General features: G+C 41.5%; 1 protein-coding gene across 2 annotated transcripts in view; it reads right to left on the minus strand.

Annotated features, from left to right (window-relative positions):
* Nucleotides 1-19,333, minus strand: part of plxna4 (plexin A4) — a 254,565-nt gene that overhangs the window by 98,392 nt on the left and 136,840 nt on the right. For both annotated transcript variants that reach the window (XM_034673574.1, XM_034673573.1), the window contains exon 4: nucleotides 7,788-7,916. In XM_034673574.1, coding sequence (XP_034529465.1) covers nucleotides 7,788-7,916 — 129 coding nt within the window. The remainder of the gene's footprint in view (nucleotides 1-7,787; nucleotides 7,917-19,333) is intronic.

The raw sequence follows: 19,333 nt of genomic DNA on the forward strand, positions 1-19,333 counted from the left end.
AGCATGCTGAAGACATGATGGATGTCACAGTAAAGTGCATTTAAGGTGTTGGGTTTGACGGCTGACCCTTGGGTGAGCAAACAGGATTTGCATTTAGTCTGTAAAACCATTTCTCTCCATTGGCAGCAGCTAGAAGTATGGCCTTACACTCACACTCACACTCACACACACACACAAACACACACACACACACACTGTCTAATTCTGCACAGGCTGCATCATCTTGCCCTGCGGCATAGCCTGGGTAAAAATAAGGCCTGTATTACGCAGTCAGAGTGCACAATCTGGTCTGTCTCCAGCAGGCAAGACGTCGACAAAAAAATGCTGATGATGACTCACATGAATGACAAATTTTATGAAGTGTCCGTCTTTTATACAGCATAATTAGCTTGTAGATTCACAACCAACCATAATGAGGGAAGAGAGAAGCATCAGGATTCATAAAGTACTGAGGAACAGCAGGAGAGGAAGTGTGAGAGAGAGAGAGAGAGAGAGAGAAGAGAAAGGCAGAACTTCAAAAGAGACTGAGTGAGCTGAGAGTTCACTCCAACCTTGTCTGCCCCACTTCGTTGACGTTTCCCAGAAGTGTGTCAGGCAGCAATGGCTGCAACACATCAGCTCTGTTCACATGCCTTGTTACACCACAGCAGCCTGCAGCTAAACTGGGACACAACATAATATGGACTTCTAAACACCTTCATAACTCGGAGCCTCACACAAGAGGAGAGGGTGAGGAAGCCACACTATAAGAGATGTGGTTAAAAGTTCCCCGCTGATGGAAATTAAAGGATTCTGGTATTAAACGTCTTTGATGAGATGCGAAGACGCGATGCTTCCACAAATTGGCTTGTCGGATTTCCCTCGAGGGTTCAAATCAGAAAATAGCGTTCGACTTTGAACGATCTCACCCCAGTATAGTACACATTTTCAATAATTTACACTTACAGATCTGCATTTGCTACACTGAGCATGAATTATTTAGCACCGTGAGTGTGGCGGTCCCAGCACTTTCGAGCAACAGTTTAGATGATGAATGTAAAAACCTTGGTTTATGTTGGAAATAAATTAGATAAGCAAGAAATCCATGTAGGGACATAAGCAATAATATCCAACTACTGACTGTCTAAACAGGTGCTGGCAGGCTGAGTGTATCTGCTGGGTTGCTGAAGGGTAATTGTATGGCAGAGGGAACATTGAGGGATGGATTGATTGACTGAGAAACAACAAAATCGTCTTGAACTGTTCCCAAATGCCCTGGAACCCAAAACAAGTCTGCACAGCTAACCGCTGAGCAATGAGCTCTGCTTTCAAAATGCTGTTCATTCAAATTCCTTTGTCATGAACGAGGTCAAACAGAAGTTGTTTGCATTAAGGAACTGATTGAGCTATTTTGGTTCACTGTTTTTGTACATATGAACCTACTTTTACTGTCAAGAGTTTCATGAAGCATTACGAATTATTGTGGCATCTTAGCTCTTTGACATCACTGATAAGATCTGAAATATCTACTGTATTTTTACTAGGCTTTTCTATTTTAATTTGTGCTAATTTTAGGAATGGAAAACCTTCAAAGTTTAAGGAGGAACCTGCACAATAAATGTATTACTTCCACTTTGGATCACTTTTTTAAGTTATATTTTGGGGCATATTTGCCTTTAATGGACAGGACAGCTGAAGAGAGACAGGAAATGTGTGCGCTTAGACCGCTGGGCCAATGGCGCCTCTGAATAGTACCTTTTGAAAATACCCTACATAACTGTGTGATTTTTTGCTTCGACAGGCACTGAGAAGTTTTCATGTTATGTTGATTCTGGTGATCCTTTGTATGAAATTTTTCTCAATTTCCAGGAGAAGGACAACATTTCCCATGAGCACCATCAACTCTGTTGTAAACATGTGGCTGTAGCCAACAAGTGCATTTGTTGTGAAAGCAAATGTATAGAATACAGATCTTTGTTGATTCCACGTGAAATGAGTAACTGCATGTGACAACCACTAAACTCTGTACACTTTGATTTATTACCATTAGTCAGCTTACTAAAGGTGACCAATGTACCAGTTTAACATTACCCATAAAACCCCAGTGTCATGATGTGTACTTCCCTGTTCCACTAAATGTCTGAAGAATTTAAATATGCACATGATATAACTGTTTTGTCCTCAAAGAACAGTCATTTTGCTTTTCACCTGGCAAAGCCCTGGTTGGAGAGTTTCTCCATCAAACACAATGTTTCATCAAAGACTGTACATCTTTAAAAAAACACTCAAAACATATTTATTTTCTCAAGCGTATGAATGATATAATGACTGTTGTGACTGGATGCATGTGCAGCAACAAATGATGTATGTTGAGTGTATCTATTGTTTTTCTGTTTTTACTTATTCTATTTGGAAAAATGTTTTTGTGTTTTTAATTTTCCATGTAAAGCACATTGAACTTGTAATGAAATGTGCTTTATAAATAAAATTGCTATCGCTATTGCTATCTTTCTGCTAATCCTGCACCAGTACCAGCTATGAATACAAAACATTACGTCAAAAGAAATTTAACTAAAAAATGTAAAAAAATAAAACTCCTCCTGCTAACTAACTTACTTCTCACTGCCTAACTTTACCAACAGGGTTCTAAACAAAGACACTTCCTGTTGAGTGCTGAACATCTACTGAGCTGTTTCCACAGATTATCTGACCTGAACACAACACTTCAGTGTAGTTGCTGATAATCTTATGTTACTATGTAGGGCATGAAGAGGTATCATTATAAAAGTGAGTATATTCTAAATTCAGTTAAAAACCCTTCACTGCACCTTTAATGTCCATACCAAGCTAACAATGAAATGATTCCCCAACCTCCCCAGACACCACCTCATTCATTCCACATACATGTCCTCATTGTGGCTGACAGATGAAGCAGTGTTAACAGGAAAGTAACATGGATGTGAAGTACAGCACCAGCTCATATTAACAGTGGGGTTGACCTGCCCCTGTCACTCAAGCACCAACCCCAACATACACGATCACAACCCATTCTATAATCAGACTGCTGTCTTTGTACCAGAACATCTATTTAACCCACTAATAGGATGACTTCTCTGTGTGTGGGGTGGGGAGGTGGGGGTGGGGGGTGTATATGTGAAAGTATGTGTGAGAGAGATCCAATTAGAGGACAGCCAATCACTGGATTAATGAGAGGGTATGGATGACAGATTACTCTGGTACCAAAGAATGGTGGAATAAAATGGAAGAATTGAAGATTGGGGGATGGCGAGGAGTAAAAATGACAATAGGTAGTGTGAGCGAGGGTTAGAAATGGAATAAAGATGGAGAGAAAGGAGATGAAGAGAGAGGAGCAAGGAACACAAAAGGCTGAATCCTCATTCCCTTTACAAATCCCCTTAGAAATGAATAGAAGGTTGGAGGAGCAAAAATCTATAATCCTGAAAGAAAAACAAACCTAACAAAGAGGACACAGTCACAGGGTGGATGGAAAAAAGGACAAAAAAGAGATTGCAAGGAGGAGAAATTAAATGAAGGATGAGAAAAATACAATGACTGGGATGTATTTTTGCAGTGAATGATACTGCATGGGTATGTGTGTCAGTACTTGGCTTGCTTTCTTCTCTAATGAGTGTATAATGTGACACAGACAAGCAGCGTAAAGTGTGATTCTCAGCAGGATGCCCCTCCCTCAAGCTGCAGTTCTCTGTCAAGGTGTTTCAGTAGAGCCACCATGTTGTAATTTATTTATGGCTGATTATAGGGGATTGTTGTGGCACTAATACAAAACTAAATAGATGCATTGTACACCATCAAAGACTGTCTTTCAGTAATTATTGAAGTCTGCACTGAAAAAGTTTCAGCAAGACCAAACATATTTGTCTAACTGCGCTTGGAATCATAACAAAGCCCATGTAATCATGTTGGTTTTCTTTAAAATGCTTTCTAATAGAGAGATGATTGCACTGAGAGCAAAGTTTGTGTTTGTTTGTTGTTGGTAAAGGGGGATGATGAGAGAACTATTTCCCTGGCTTGTCCAAGCTGTATTTAATGCAGTGTTTAGAAACATCTAAAAACTGGGGGATTGTAGTCTCTATGCTCCAAATATAGATAAACTCCACCTTTAACAGAAACGTAAAGCATCAGGCTGCAATTTTACAATGTTCAAAATAACACAAAAAAATATTGAGTCAGTACTAGTGCAGGGTGATATAACAAACATTATTTTTCAACAATATTGGTCATTATTAAGATATGTTGTTACGATGTGCTGAGCTGTCGCAAACATTAAGGGCCTGTGCCCATTAAGGGTGTTTCAGCTCTCAGCATCCTTGACGCTTTTGTAGGTACAATTTCCAGGTCTAGAGTTACTGCTTATGCAATGACATAATCCCTTGCAATTGTTTTTATGTATCTTGGTAATTATTTTGTTAATAAAACCAAATATGAAGCATTCAGAGCAATTAAGAACAGACTCAGACACATGGTCACTCCCACTACCAAGGGAAGCAGAAGTGTTGGAAGATCACTTTTGTAACCTAGCATTCGTAAGCACTTGTGAGAAGGCCATAGACTGTATGAAAAATGGACGTAGTATCCGTGACATCACCCATCGGTTCCTGAGAGCTGTTTGGAAGCCAATCAACGGCGGCAGCCATATTGGAAATGCAGAACTCAACCAGGCAGAGTGTGACGTAAAGGAGCGGAGTTTGAGCCTCCTAGCCAACAGCTATATGTTCCCGTCCAGGAGTCAAGTCAGTCATGTCCTTATCTGGGCAAAAACTTGTAATCTTAATATCTTCTGAACCGTCGCATTAGAGAAAAATTCACCCCCCGTACAGTGTGTGCCGGTAGAGAAATTAGCTACGAAGAGCCAAGACTTTTTTTAAACCAAGCTGTAAACATTTTTATTAATGCTGCAAAGATCGTCTTTTTTGAATGTGCATCTATGTGGTTTCCGGTGTTTCTGCAGCCAGCCTCCAGAGGATTCCCGAGAAATTGCAGTTTATAACACTTCCACATGGGCTTCATATTTTGAGACCGGAATTTGCCACTTGGAGAAGGCTCTGAAAGGGAGGTCATGGATACTGCTAGTCCAAAAAAACTCTGTTAGTAGACACAGGGCCTCACTCAGCTTGATTTTGAAGCTCAACTTGATTATATTTAGATGAGTGTCCTCTTCATGCATGTAGCTGTAGCTGCCATGATCATGTTATTGGTGTCATGTCACTACTTTTAGTCATCAATTTACGCATCTTTAACAAAGACAGGAATTTACTTTCACTGTCAACATTTTATTACAGTCATAAAGATATTTTATGAAGTTCTCAGATCAGTTTTTCAATTACAGCTTAGCTCCTTTCTCTGTCCCTCTCCTCATCCTCCATCCTCTTTCCATTACTCTTACAGCAGTCTGGATCCAGAGGCACATGTCTCATGGTCCCTCTTCATGCCTAGCATCAACAATCTAAGAACAGCAGGAATGGAGCTGTATCGACCAGCTCTGTTCTCAGCCTCCTGTTGTAGGCCCCCCTCCTCTTCTCTCATTCTATCATGTGTTTCCTTTTTCGGTATTTCTCACTAGTTCCATTTATCACATCCACTCTGAGAGTCTGGGTCCCTGGCCTCAGAAACAGCAAGTGGCCTTCTGCTATTGACTATTTCGAGCTCCCTGAGCAGTGTTTGCCACCCCTTGGAATACAGACTGGGCTTTTGTTTTATCTGTGATGCCAAAAATGATTGTTGATACATTTGCTCCCCATTTGAGGTGAAGCAATTTGTGCTCATCAGCTGTGGTGATCGGAGACACTCTGAAACACTGTTGTGTTGATAGAGCAAATCATGGAAGTACTTGGGCTAATAAAGCAGCGTTTTCCTGCCATCTGAATCTCAATGAAGAATCAAAGTTAGCATCTCAAACATTCCTGAATTGAGGAAACATTAGGTTTTCTTAAATAAAAATCATTTTAGTATTCCTCAAATTAAATAGGGAAATGCTCAAATATCAGCACACAAACAAAAAGTATAATGGGTTTAAATGGATTACGTGGAATAAAGCCAAATAGTTTGAGTTTTAGGCATTATCTGTTGTTGTGTTCTACACACCCTTCAGCAGTGAACGAGTGTGTGTTTGCATGTGTATGTGTTGTGTTCACTAATTGCTCCCCATATTTGTGTGTGTGATAATTCCCAGATGTTCTTCCTAAACAGTTAGTGAGGGTCAGGCCTCTAACTAGGCTAATAGACTAATTACTACCAAGGCCTAAAACATACACATACACACACATGGGAGCGCTATTAGCTAAAAAATGTACTTTTTTCAATATAAGCTAATTGGAATGCTAATTAAAAAATGCTAAATTTGTAACATGATGTTGGGAGATAATTGTGAGACATAAAGGAATCCAACATCATGGGAAAAAATGGAAATTAAGTATCCCTATAATTCATTTGTTTTTCTGTAATATGTTCTGTAAACCCAATTACATGCACTATAATCCAAAGAGAGAGAGAGAAAACTCATATTTCTGGATTGTTACGAAAGAATAATCACATGTAATTGGATGCAACGACAAATAGCATCCCAAAAGTCCTTATTTCTGCTAACTTGTGTCAGCCCCTCCCTTTTTTTTCCTGCTCTCTGTGCAGATGGACTGATTCAGACCTCTGGAGAGTCAATGAGCGCTGCATTTGAAAGGGCACCTTTAACTCACTGCATGTGTGATATTTAAAGTGTTATCGGGATAATCCTGGCACTTCAAATCTGCGCGCATTTACACACTCACATACACAAACAAATTGCACTACACATTAGCAAATACTGACACTTTTATGGTGCCAGAGAGGTCTATAATCCTGTGGAAGCCGCAGACAATATACAGGGGTAACTAGGCTATCGCTGCCAACAAAACAGCAGTGGCCTTCTGTGATTACGGGTGGCAGGAGATAAAGAGGCGGGAGAGAGGGAATGATATGCATATTATCTCGACTTCAGAGCTTTTTTCCAAACAGCCATTTTAATAACAAACAATAAATGGCTCTAAATGAACGAAAAAGAGCTAAATTCGCCACAGCTAATTCAACTAGTGGCCTGATTTGAGCCCCTTTTAAACAAACTGCTACTGTATATGTTCTCATTCTCATGTAATGCTAGTAGCTGTGTGTTGTTTTGTGTGTAAGATAAAGAGAAAGCACCTATAAGACAGTGAGTCATACGTGTGTGTGCACAGCATGTGTTACAGACTTGCTGTGGTGCTTTTTTAGCGTGGTTCTGCCTCTGATAGAGGTGTTCACAGTCTCTCTCTGTCTGTGTCCATTACTCAGAGTGCTGCTATTTCGCCCCACATTCCATGTCATCAAAGGTACTATGAGAGATAGTGTGTGTGTGTAAATCACACACATACATACACACATACAAACACACACACACACACACACACACACACACACACACACACACACACACACACACACACACACACACACACACACACACACACACACACGAGTGGACTGAAACCACTCTCCCTTCTGCCTGTAATTCAACACATTTATTCACTATAGCTCTGCGCTCACAGTGTGTTTCTGTAAAAAGAACATGGTCAGAGCATCCAACAGTCCATCTAATCCCTTTCTCTCCTCCAGCCAGGCTGTAATGAAAACCTCCGTGCTGTACCTAAGGTTACTCTTCCCTCTGACATAACAAAATGATAAATGCCAGTGGTTATGATATTGAGTCAGCAGGCTGAGGGCTTCTGATGTGTGTGTTTATGTCTGTATGTGGATCTTACCTGTGTTTCAGACATGACATAGAGGTAGTGGTGGTCAGAAGAGAAGGCCATGTCTCTGAGGATGGGTCCATTCTCCACCGCCTGCACTGTCTCATACGGCTTCGCCCCGGAGGAGCCGTTAACCCGGATCTAGAAAAACACAGAAAACATTCAGAATTAACATATCTAATATATTAATACTGTTTCTTATCACTATTGCACTCACAGGTTCCTCTGAGGTATTAAAACAACAAACGGCATTAAAATGTGATGTGACGTTCTATTGTTTAGTTTCGCTTTTTAGCTAACCAACCGTCAGATACAACATTGCTATCTCATCATTAGTGGGTATATGAACCAGATACTAGAATAAATGGATCCAACAGAGGGAAAATAATTAAAGATATCTTAAGTAAATAGAAGCAGATAACAGGAAAAAGAGATGCTGACTTCCATAAGATAGGACTTGGTAACACAAAAGTTGGCGTGCAGGACAACCAAATGTATAAAAACAGCTTTCAAAAGGTACTCTGAGAATTATTTTAGACAGAACTGCCAATGCACAGCAGGCTGTCTGAAGATTTTCCCATGCATCAGGCTTTCTGTGCTGAATCTGAAGGAGCTCATCTTTCTCTATCACACTTACAGCCATTCAGAAGTGATTACAGTAATTAGGCATCTGGGCGAGAGGTGTGGTCTGTGGGCCCCTAGGTGTGTTTACTCAGCAGAAAGTGCAGGAAATTGGCCCCACACACACCTGGTGGTGTGATGGAAGTGTTCTGGGTTATGCCCGAACATCTGCTTACATCGTCACTCACACGCGCACGTACGGGCTGTGTGCTCTAAATGATCCTTTCTAAATCTGGTCCTCTGGCTGTAATTTCGCAGTAACAGGCAGCTCTGACATATCCCTACCCAAGCAACTTTCAGCACTCGGCAGACTACACACACTCGTACACACACACATGTATGCACAGGCCTGTGTGGGCTTGCAGATAAGTGTGAAGCAAGTCTTGTTAAAGTTGTGATGACTCTTGGTAGTGCTTTGTGCGCGAAACAGGGGATAATTGGACAGGAAGCAGATGGTGGAGCAGACAGGTGAGTCACTGTATGATTAATTATAATACGCTGATGACAACACGCTCTGTCAGCATATCATTATAAGTACCTTTCTGCTGCTCCGCCTTAGGCTCAAGTCTCTCTGAGGTCAAGAGGCCTCGACTGTTCTAAGTAGGTAAACTGAACCCTTTGATATAATGATGCTGTGCCTTTTCTGCTGTTTGTATTTTGATGTCCCGCCCACATATAGTTATAGACCACAGTGTAACAGTGTACGTTTGAAGTAGACACTCACAGTTGCAGAAAGTTCAATGACTTTTGTGCTAGTGTTTATTTTGTTCTCTCTTGCCATCTCTCTGCTCTTCCAGTTCCCACAGTAGTGCAGGAGCTGCATTTATCAACAGAGCTGTCAATCACACTACACATTTTAGTATCAGTATAGCTAATTAAACCTCACTTCTTAGTAAATTAATATTTTGACATAAATCGGTACAATAAATTTGACATGTATTTTGATTCTAAGGTTTGAACCATGTCCCATCTGTCAACATAGAAGAGGCGGCTTCATGACCTGCAGTATACTGCTCCCAGCTAGAAGGGAGAGCTCTAATTTTTTGGTTTCACTTTTGAGGAGCTGTCATGTTGCCAATCTTAAGTCAATGTTAACACCCTTATTAATTTAAGTACTTATCTATTTCAGCATATCATCGCTGTGGGGCAGACATTTAGCAAATCCATTTGTAATCACGGGCTGCACGGTGGTGCAGTGGATAGCGCGGTTGCCTCATGGCTAGAAGGTTCCGGGTTTGAATCCTTGGTGCCTTTCTGTGTGGAGTTAGCATGTTCTCCCTGTGCATGCGTGGGTTCTCTCCGGGTACTACGGTTTCCTCCCACAGTCTAAAAACATGCTCTCCAGGTTAATTGATCACTCTAAATTGCCCGTAGGTGTGAGTGTGTGCGTGAATGGTTGTCTGTCTCTTTGTGTTAGCCCTGTGATAGGTTGGCGACCTGTCCAGGGTGTACCCTGCCTTCCGCCCGAAGCCAGCTGGGATAGGCTCCAGCCCCCCATGACCCCTAACGGGATAAGCGGTCAAGATAATGGATGGATGGATTTGTGATCACATTACATTTTTTGCGTTAAATAATGCTATAGACAACCTTATATTCGTGTCAGTAGATTTTTGAAAATTGAACAGATGTATGAACAGATGAATACCTTGTGGTTAAATAGCATGCAGTGTTGAGTTATGTGAAAGCATTGGGGTTTTTTTTACTTTCTGGGAAGAAGTGGTTTTGGAGATACAAGGTTTCTGCCTAATAGTGACAATATGTAATATAAAACAAAACTGTATTGATGCAGACGTAATATAGGATTTACAATCAATGGGGGGAAGAGAAAGTAAAGGGGAGAAAACCCACTACAAAACAAGAGCAAACCAAGAAAACATGAACATTCAGTACAACGTGCAATCCATCTTAACTTCATTTGCTGTATTACTTTGCTTGACAATATTTATCATTTTTTATTAATAATTGTTGGACTTTATTGCCTACGAATGAAATCTAATCTTCTAACAATTGAACAATGTACTAACAAAAGAACTGTTGCTCTGAATGGCTGCAGGCATCCTGTGTCATACTGCGTGGTAGTTAATATTAGTAAAATTATACTTTTAAAACTTTTCATATCTTATATTTTGGAGGTTGTTACAGGCCTTGACTTGGTTGAAAGGCTGCCAATTGGAAAAGTATATTCTTCTTTGTAACAGAAACCAATCAACAACCCAACAACATCTCTTTGTCTTTGCTCAGACAATCAACTCCCGTATATTTAAAGAGAGAAACCTAAGTACACAGGGTAATGTTAATGTGCTGCCCAGCTCCTGCTGTTTCCAATCATATCCAGTTTCACAACATGACATTTCTCTAAACAGGCGCCATCTTTCACCCTGATTTCACCCTTCTCCTCTTTGTTTCTCAGCCATTCTTCCTCCCTCGCTCTGCCTCCTGCTTGGCTTGTGTGGTGATCTTGATCTCAAAGGACCTTGAGGTTTGTGTATCAAAGCCTCACACACTTTCACTGGGATCCATTGTATGCACTGGGGTCAGTTGCAAAGAAAGGAACAGAAGGCGAATGGGAGCAAGAGAGAGGGAGAAAGAAGAGAGGCGAAGCAGGAAGAAAGAAAGTTCTACGTGAGCCAGGGCCAGATTCAGCAGGTGGGGTTATCTAATCTGCCTGATCAGGTGGGTTAACTTGAGGTGCACAATATGAGTGTGGGTGTGCATGTATGGGAAGATGCATGTGTGGAGCCAACTGATGAGCAGAGTAAAGGGCAGATAATCTATGGTGCAGGCCGAGTTTTTATTGTGTTGGGACAGATCCACAGTCACCAGGGAGCAGAGGGGCTTCAAGGGGAAGTTCCTGTATATTATCCCTGAATGTGACCAGTAACAAAACAAACGAGCCACCAGGGAGTGCATAACATGTCTGCAAGCATGCAACACTGGCTGGTTTGGGTGTACTGGGACCGGAGATAAACACATCAGGGACTTATAAGTGACATATAAAAAAATAAAGACCAGTGGATTTACTGCACAATAAAATTTGCACAGACATAGAATTTGATGACTATTTACCCCGTAGATTTTAAAACAGCTGTTGCAGAAGATCATAATTCACTTGATATTTATTTGTGTTAAAGGAAGATGCTGCAAAATTCTCGCATTAAAAAAGAGAGTTTGTCAGTAAATTTTCATTACTTCAAAAACATGTGCTCTACAAATCAAAAGCAAAACTATTAGCTCAACACCCTTAATAATGAGCTATGCTGAAATAATCATGTTTTATTATGAAATGTCTAATCCCACTTTCATTGTCAGCAAGAGTAATTATTAATATATCTTTAAGTGATTTTTTCATCATCCTAAAATCATTAAAGCAGCTACACTGGTGCTAGCCAACATTATCTGATTCCTTTTCAACAGTAATAAAGTGGATTAGCTGCTCTATGCTAAATGGATTACAATGCTAATCTCTGCTATCACATTAGCACCACACAATAGACACTCACTGCCAGACAGACTTCATTCTGTCTCAGAGTGGGAAGGTGAGACACGCGATGGGTCCACACATTAAAAGCACAAATACACATAAGTGTGTTCACACAAACACTTGCATGGATAAAAACATTGGCATCTCACCCTCTCTTTCTTTTTCACATGCTCTCATACACACACACACACTCACACACTCACAGACTCAGGCTGCCTGGCTAGAGCTACTCATATGGTAATGGCAAATACTCAGGGGAGAGTTACTGCTGCTTTTGACTCACAGAGCACACTTCCTCACCCCCACCCATAAAATGTGCGTAGTAAACATTTCTTAGATAGCCATGTGTGTTTTGAGGATCCCTGTGTGTGTATCAGTAGGAAAAATATATGCCATGCCACAGATCATACAGAGAAAATCCTGGTCCTCCATAAAGCGACCACCCTTGCCATAAAATGTATCCCCCTAGTGGCCGTGAGGAATAACTGCAGCACTGAAGAGTGAGATAAAGACAGTGGCTTCTGTTGTAAAAATGCCCCTGTGGTATAATTTCTGTGATTTTTACCATGACAAACCACAAACAGTAAAGTGTTACTATGAGAGGTCTTTAAGGCAATTTAGACCTTTTAAGATCAACAGCGTTGTTGTTACAGAGTGACTGCTAAATTGCAGATACAATTATAAAACAGCAGAGCTCAATATAATTCAACCCCATGCAGATGGCATTTCTGCTCTGAATCTGTCAATGAAAAGTAATGTGCCCAAAGTGACTATCTCCCACTCTCCATGGGGCTAACAGCTAGCAGAAGGTGTGATTCAGACAGGGAAGCCATTCCGGTGTGAAAACTGCAGGAGTACCCTCGCTCAGCTTCCTCGTATTGGCACACTGCTACAGAAAAGCACAGGGAAAGTAGTGCACTTCCTCCGACTCTGCATGGAATCCACTCCGAAGCAGGTAAAATGTGTGCTTCCTTGTTTGTATGTGCTCTTTTACATAAACAAACAAATGCAGTACCTGTTGTTAGATTATTTGCGCTCTGCTGAACAATATAATCAGCAAAATAAGCCTTGCAACATGAGAAGAAAAAATGTGGTATGAAGTTTTCCAGTGTCAAAATGTGGATTGTATGCTTCATCATAGGTCCACAGACAACTTATGTATCAGAAGTCAATAATGTTGTTGCCCCAATGGGACCCTCCTCCATCCTCTGAAAATTGCCCTTTGAAATTCAATACTTCTGGTTACACATTTGAGCACCTTCATTGATTTCAGATAATCCCTGAGAACTGTTGTACCAATATGTAGAAACGAATTTACATCAAGTGGAAAGATGGATTGCCCTATTTCAGGAAGAGTCAATTCAAACTTCAGAAGCATTGCAAACATTGCTGTAGTGGTATCTGTGCTGCAAAACAACCCAATGTGTCAAGACCACATTGGGAAAACAACATATTAAAAGAGAATGGATTGGAGGATTGGAGAATTGTGTCCTTGCGTGAAATGGCACTGAGTTTGAGGTGGCAAAAGGAAGGCTAGTCACACAGAGTGGCAGTCTGTTAAGCATGGCACACACACTAACACACCATGGCTGGAACACACTATGACCAACATGCTGCTGGAGGAAGCCAGAATAAGCTGCTGACTATAGCATCACTCTGCTCTGACAGGGGCCACACCACAACGGCGAGGTGAGTGGGCTAGTGCAGAATGTCATCCAAAGTCACACAGCATGCTGGGAAACTTAAATTACCACAACAAACGTGTGAGGAATTCCGCTTAATCCCTGAAACATGCAGAGGTAAAGTGAGTGACTGTGCCAGCATTGTTGCAGCTGAAAGGGTCATGAACCTTTGTGCAATGAAATGATAGGAATTATTACAAAATGTACCTATAATACAAAATGCCTAACAAGAAAAATGTAGCTAACAATAGTGGTTTTGTCATTTATTTGTAGGGTTTTATTGTAAAATTAGAAACTGTGGATAGTAGCGTTGAACGGGTTTCCTTCTGCTGTGCTTGTAAAAAGTTTTACACATAAACAAATTACTTAAAGTTTATTTACTTTTGGTTAAACCTTGAATAAATGAGCAAAAATCTAGGCTTAAGTGTTTCTTTAGAACTTTAACAAGGTTACAATACTCAAACTAAGATAAAGAAAATGTGAGTAAAATGTTCTAAGTTATTAAAATAATGAAAGAAACTGCAAAGCACTTGTAAAACTGTAGAAAATCAAAGAAATGATGTCTCTCTTTGGAGATGTCACTTACCTAAAAATCTATATCCCATTTAGGACATTGAAAAAGCAACTAATACTGACGTGATCATGTGTAAGAAATTCATCCAACATTCAACTATTCACAGACTTTATCTTCATCTGTGAAGCCCTTTCAGGGGTTACATTTTCGAAAGATGACAGTGAAAGGACAAAGAAGTGTCTCTTGGGGTCTCCTCTTTAAGCCCTTGGGTTCTCACCCTGTTCAAGATATCATCAGAAACATTTTGGTGCAGCAAAGCACAGCCACATGCCAAATGCCACTGCAACCTGACCTGGCACACTTTGCTCAGGTTTCGACCCTCTTTGTCAAAGCACAGCGGAGTGTTAGGCATCCAATCAGGCAAGGCAGGACATGCAATGAGAGCTTATGAGGAGAGACAGCCAGACAGACAGAGACAACTGAGAGGAACATTAACTGTGAAAGAGACAGGGAAGAAAAGAAACAACGTATCGTCACTACATAATGGCAATGTGTCTCTCCACGCATTCTATTCATACCGACAGCGATACAATGGCGGCTGTCTGATTGCCCAAATCTGTCCAGCTCTGTGAAACATATGGCAGACAGAGAGAAAAGAGGAGGTGGAGAGAATAACAGAAGGAAAGGGGGCTAGGAGGCGGACTGGATCCATCTCTCAGTGTCAATCAATGCCAGGACAAACCACGTTTAATGCCTCAATATATAGCTTTAGGCGAGATGGACTGGTGCGAGACTAGTGGGGGAGTGTGGATGATTTGACATTAATCTTGGGGTATTAACGAGAATGTGGCACACTAATGCGAGATGCCAGGCTGGTCTTGTAGCAGTGCTGGAGCACATATCCATCGCCAAGAGTTATTAGAGACATTTATAGTCAGATATAGAAGATACGTGGTTTCTAAAACAAGTAGTGCAGGTGACACATGAATGACTAATACAATGGTACTCTACCTCTACAATGTCTTTTGGCGCAGTATTTTATGTTTTATGACAAGCTATAATGGAGACATCTTGCAGCTATCCAAAGGTACAACACAGACTCTTTGCTTTACTGCTTCTGTTATGGAAGCAAAATATTCATTCAGTTCATTAAAGTCACATTAAAAATCCCCCCCTCCTTTCCTTCCTTCTGGCTCCACTCCTCTCTCTATAGGAGGATGAGTGGGCAAAAAACCCCACAGAGTGGAACTGAACTCATTCTGCGCTTTAATTCACCATTCTCTGTTTTATGTTTGGGATTAGGCATATCTGCTACACAGCAGGATTTTAATTAATGCACTTTCCCGGATGCCTGCACTGCGAGGGAAGGGGCTTTGTGGGTGCAAATCAGCAAAATGTCATTGTTAGTGGGGAAGTAACTACAGAGACTCGCGTTGGCCGTGTCAAAACTATGCAGAAATATGACCTCTGTAATGGCCCCCCTGGTGGGGTTGGATTTATTGAGGGTAATCCTCTATGGACTATTTGGGTTGGGTTGTTTAGTAACAGCAGGTTCAAAGAAACTTCTAACTCTGTGAGATTAAAGTGGTACAGGTACGACAAAGGCGGTTCTAGTGGGAATGACACTGTGTCTATATCAGCCACTTGAAGATGTTATAGCTCATATATCTGTTATCATCAGCATCAAGACTATTCATCTCTACTATCTGTAGTTATTTTTGTTGCCATCTGTCAACTCCCTATCCTTCTACGTATGTGTGACAGATGGCTGTCCACAAATCAGTCTGGTTCTTCTGGAGATCTCTGCTTGTCAAAATAAGTTTGTTCTTACAACGGTTGCCATATTTATCCAAGTGCTTGCTCACTGGTGGATGCAGTTGGGTCACTCAAAATAGTAATTCAAAGACTAGACCTGCTCAAGTGTCATAAGATATCTTTGTTGTGATTTGGCGCTACATGAACACCAAAGATATCAAGAGTGATATGTGTCATCAGAGTGATATGTGTCATCACAGCTACAGGGCAAAAACCTTAACATAGATAGAGAGGATAGGAGGGGAAGTTTCGCGTCTGAAGATGCATATGCCACTTGTGTTTGTATCAGTCTCCAGCACCTCACATCTGGGACCTGACACAGCAGCAGACGGTGCTGCGGGGGGACCCCTGGCTCACTGACTGACCGCCATGGCATTAAAGGTGTGGTACCTGTTAGCCTGCAGCTCCACACGGCCTGCTAATCTAACCTTATCCCCCTGCTGAGAGCAAGACAGAAAAAGCAAGGAGAGAAGGACAAGAATGTTATTGTGAGGTATGATGGTGTGGGACGTGAAAGGGGACAAGTGTCTGGAGGCTCCCTAACTCATTTCTACCCCCCTTGCTCTGCTCTCCTTCCTGAATCTCCCCCGTGGCTTCAAAGGGTGAGTGACAGGTCTCCCTGCTATCATTCGCCCTCACTGCTGAGCTGCCTCAGAGCACTGTGACCAGGCAGGGGGCTCACAGCTCAGCCTTTGTTACTCATATCCTTCCTGTGCTATTGCTTTTTCTCTTTTTCCCACTCTCTCTTTCTCGTTCTCCTCAATCTGTAAGTCATGAGGTGGACTAAAATACCTGCAGGGTTATGGACGGTTCAATCTTGAGAACATTTGTGACTGCTTGACTTCTAAAAAGGCACTCAGTCTCTGATTTTCCCTCCTGTTCTTTCAAAACATTCTGCTTCTTTCTCAGTATACAGTATTTGCAGATTGTGCTTACTCATCTTTGATTAAAACCCTCAACTCTCTCTTCTGTCAAATGTGAGCAGAGTTGATGTTTTCATTCCCTTTCCTTCTGACGTTGGATTAAGGTCAGATAGCAAAAGAAAAGGACCTGGCACTTGTTGCTTTAATCTATATGGAAGTGGACCAAAAAGGCTCCTCTATTAAGTTAGAAAGAGTAGAGATAAATATTTCCAATGTGCCCAGTACAAGCATAAGTAATTGTTTTGTCTAGACATTCTTTTTTTGTTTTCTTAAAATGCTGTTTAACATCTTAATTTTTCTCACAGCAGTCTTCCCATTTTGAAGGTTTTGCCATTTCATGTCGCAGTATGCGTCATTCCATCCCTTTAACAGAGCAGAGAAGACGTCAAAGCTTGTCTTTTTCTAAACAACCCTTCTATTCCTCGTATGTCTCCACCATCTTTGCCTATCCAATCCTCCCTCTCTGTCTCATTAGAAGCACAGCAGGGCCTTCGAGGCGACAGGTAGAGATCCTTGACAGACCTCATTTAGCACAGACAAATACCTGGCCATGCTGAGAAAAAAATATATACACACACATTTCTCTTTCAAGCCAATTATTTCCTCTACTGTTTCTCCTTTTGTAGCCTGTTATTCTGCAGTGATAAGAACTGCTTTTCTCGCCTCTGCTGCTACAGCTACCGACCGCGCCTCAAGGACCCCAACGAGGGGACGGCATAATTTGAGCACAGAATCACCACCTGTGTCTCTATTAGCGGTGCAACCCGGTGGCAGAGCAGCAGACCGGTGTGCACCCCATTATATTTTGTGACCAGAGGCCATTGCGTGAGAGCTAAAAGGCTTTGGGGGCTATTAATGAAGTCAACATGCTCCCTGAGAGGTGAGGGCAACAAATCAGCCCATTGTGTCAAATCAAGACTTGGCCTTTCAGGTGACACAGTGGTGCACAAACTCAGGGCTACAGTATGGCTGCTGTTCATTTATAGGGGCACGGGCTGCAAGCAGTTTCAGTAGGTTGAATAATATAAACTCAGTCCTGTGAGTATGATCACATGGTGTGTTTGTTTGCTAGGGATATGGATGGGGAGCTTCAATGTCGGAGAAGCAGAGGGAATGGGAAGGAGAGGAGAAGCTAGAGGATGATGGAAATGGAGATATGCTGCCGACCTCCTGTAAATAATACTCCATAAATAAAGTCATTCAAAGTAAATATCATAAAAAGAGAGGGCCTTGTATCACTACAGATGTCACTAAAGTTGTATTTTCTTGGATTGGTGGCCACCAACTGGAGAGTTAACTACATCACTTTTATATGTATCTCTCCCAATGACATTCACACTTTAAGAACACTTTAAAGCCAAAGCTGTAAACACAGAGAGAATATGTGCATGGAAGCTTGTTTGAGAAGTTGGTAGGGTCAAGTCTAAAGACTGAGACCCTATGACCATTAAGTCCCAGTCATAGAAGGACAATATTGCCAATTCTTCCTCTGAGTCACATAATGGTACTTTATTAGTTGACTCCATCCTGCTAGCTGTACCATCATCCACCAGCTTATCCAACCTCTGACCTTAGATAACCTTTACGGTCATTATAACACACAAACAACAATGTTACTAAAACCTTAGATCAGCCTTACCCATACCTGGTATCTAGCTCTGGTCAGGAACTTCAGATGAGCGCTTTCCATAAAGAACCGGTGACAGACTTTGATCCACATGCAGAGGATAACCTTACAAACATGCCCACTGTGACCTTTATCCATGTCTATGACAGATAGTGTTTCAGCACAATAGTAGGTTTCTTTCTCTCCTCTGCAGGGTTTTCTTGATTGGACCACACTCTTCTTCTATGATCGACTATCAGCCGTCTATCTAACCATAGAGGTGGAAGGACCAGGTCCCCTAAGAGATGTCTAGGTCTGATAATGAACCACCGACAGGCTTAGATCAAAACTAGGCAAAGGTAGAGGGGTGACTTTGAGAAGACTTTCTTCCCCTTTTTCCAGACAATGTTTTGTTTTAATGCTTATCTGTTTCTTTTACTGCTTATCAGTCTGTCCTCCACTCTCTGGTCAATAGTAATTTTCGGCTTGTTTACCCGAGCAAACACAATAGCTCATTGACTTCAAGGGTTTAGATTAGTTTCCTTGGAGATAAGCACAAATGCATAAAAACACAAGGAGACATTTACACAAAGTTACACCCAACAAGATGAGAGAAAGAGAAGAAAGAAAGAAATGAAAACTTTCCAACGTTGAAAACACATGGAAAAGGAAAAGTATGACAGAGTAAGACATTAGTGTGAGTTTGTGTGTGAGTGTTTGTGTGTGTGTCCAGGTGTGTGAATAATAGATGGGCAGCTAAGAGCCAGACGCTGTCTGAGAGCAGACATCAGCCTGGATCCCGTTACCACACGCTGCCATCAGGACAACTCTGGAGACATAAGCACAGAGACACACACACCATGCCCCAAGTTCAAGCCCTGAGCACACTTTAGACATACAAAGTCAGTGACATGTA

Source organism: Notolabrus celidotus, chromosome 21 (genome assembly GCF_009762535.1).
Source record: "Notolabrus celidotus isolate fNotCel1 chromosome 21, fNotCel1.pri, whole genome shotgun sequence".
Lineage (NCBI taxonomy): Eukaryota > Metazoa > Chordata > Actinopteri > Labriformes > Labridae > Notolabrus > Notolabrus celidotus.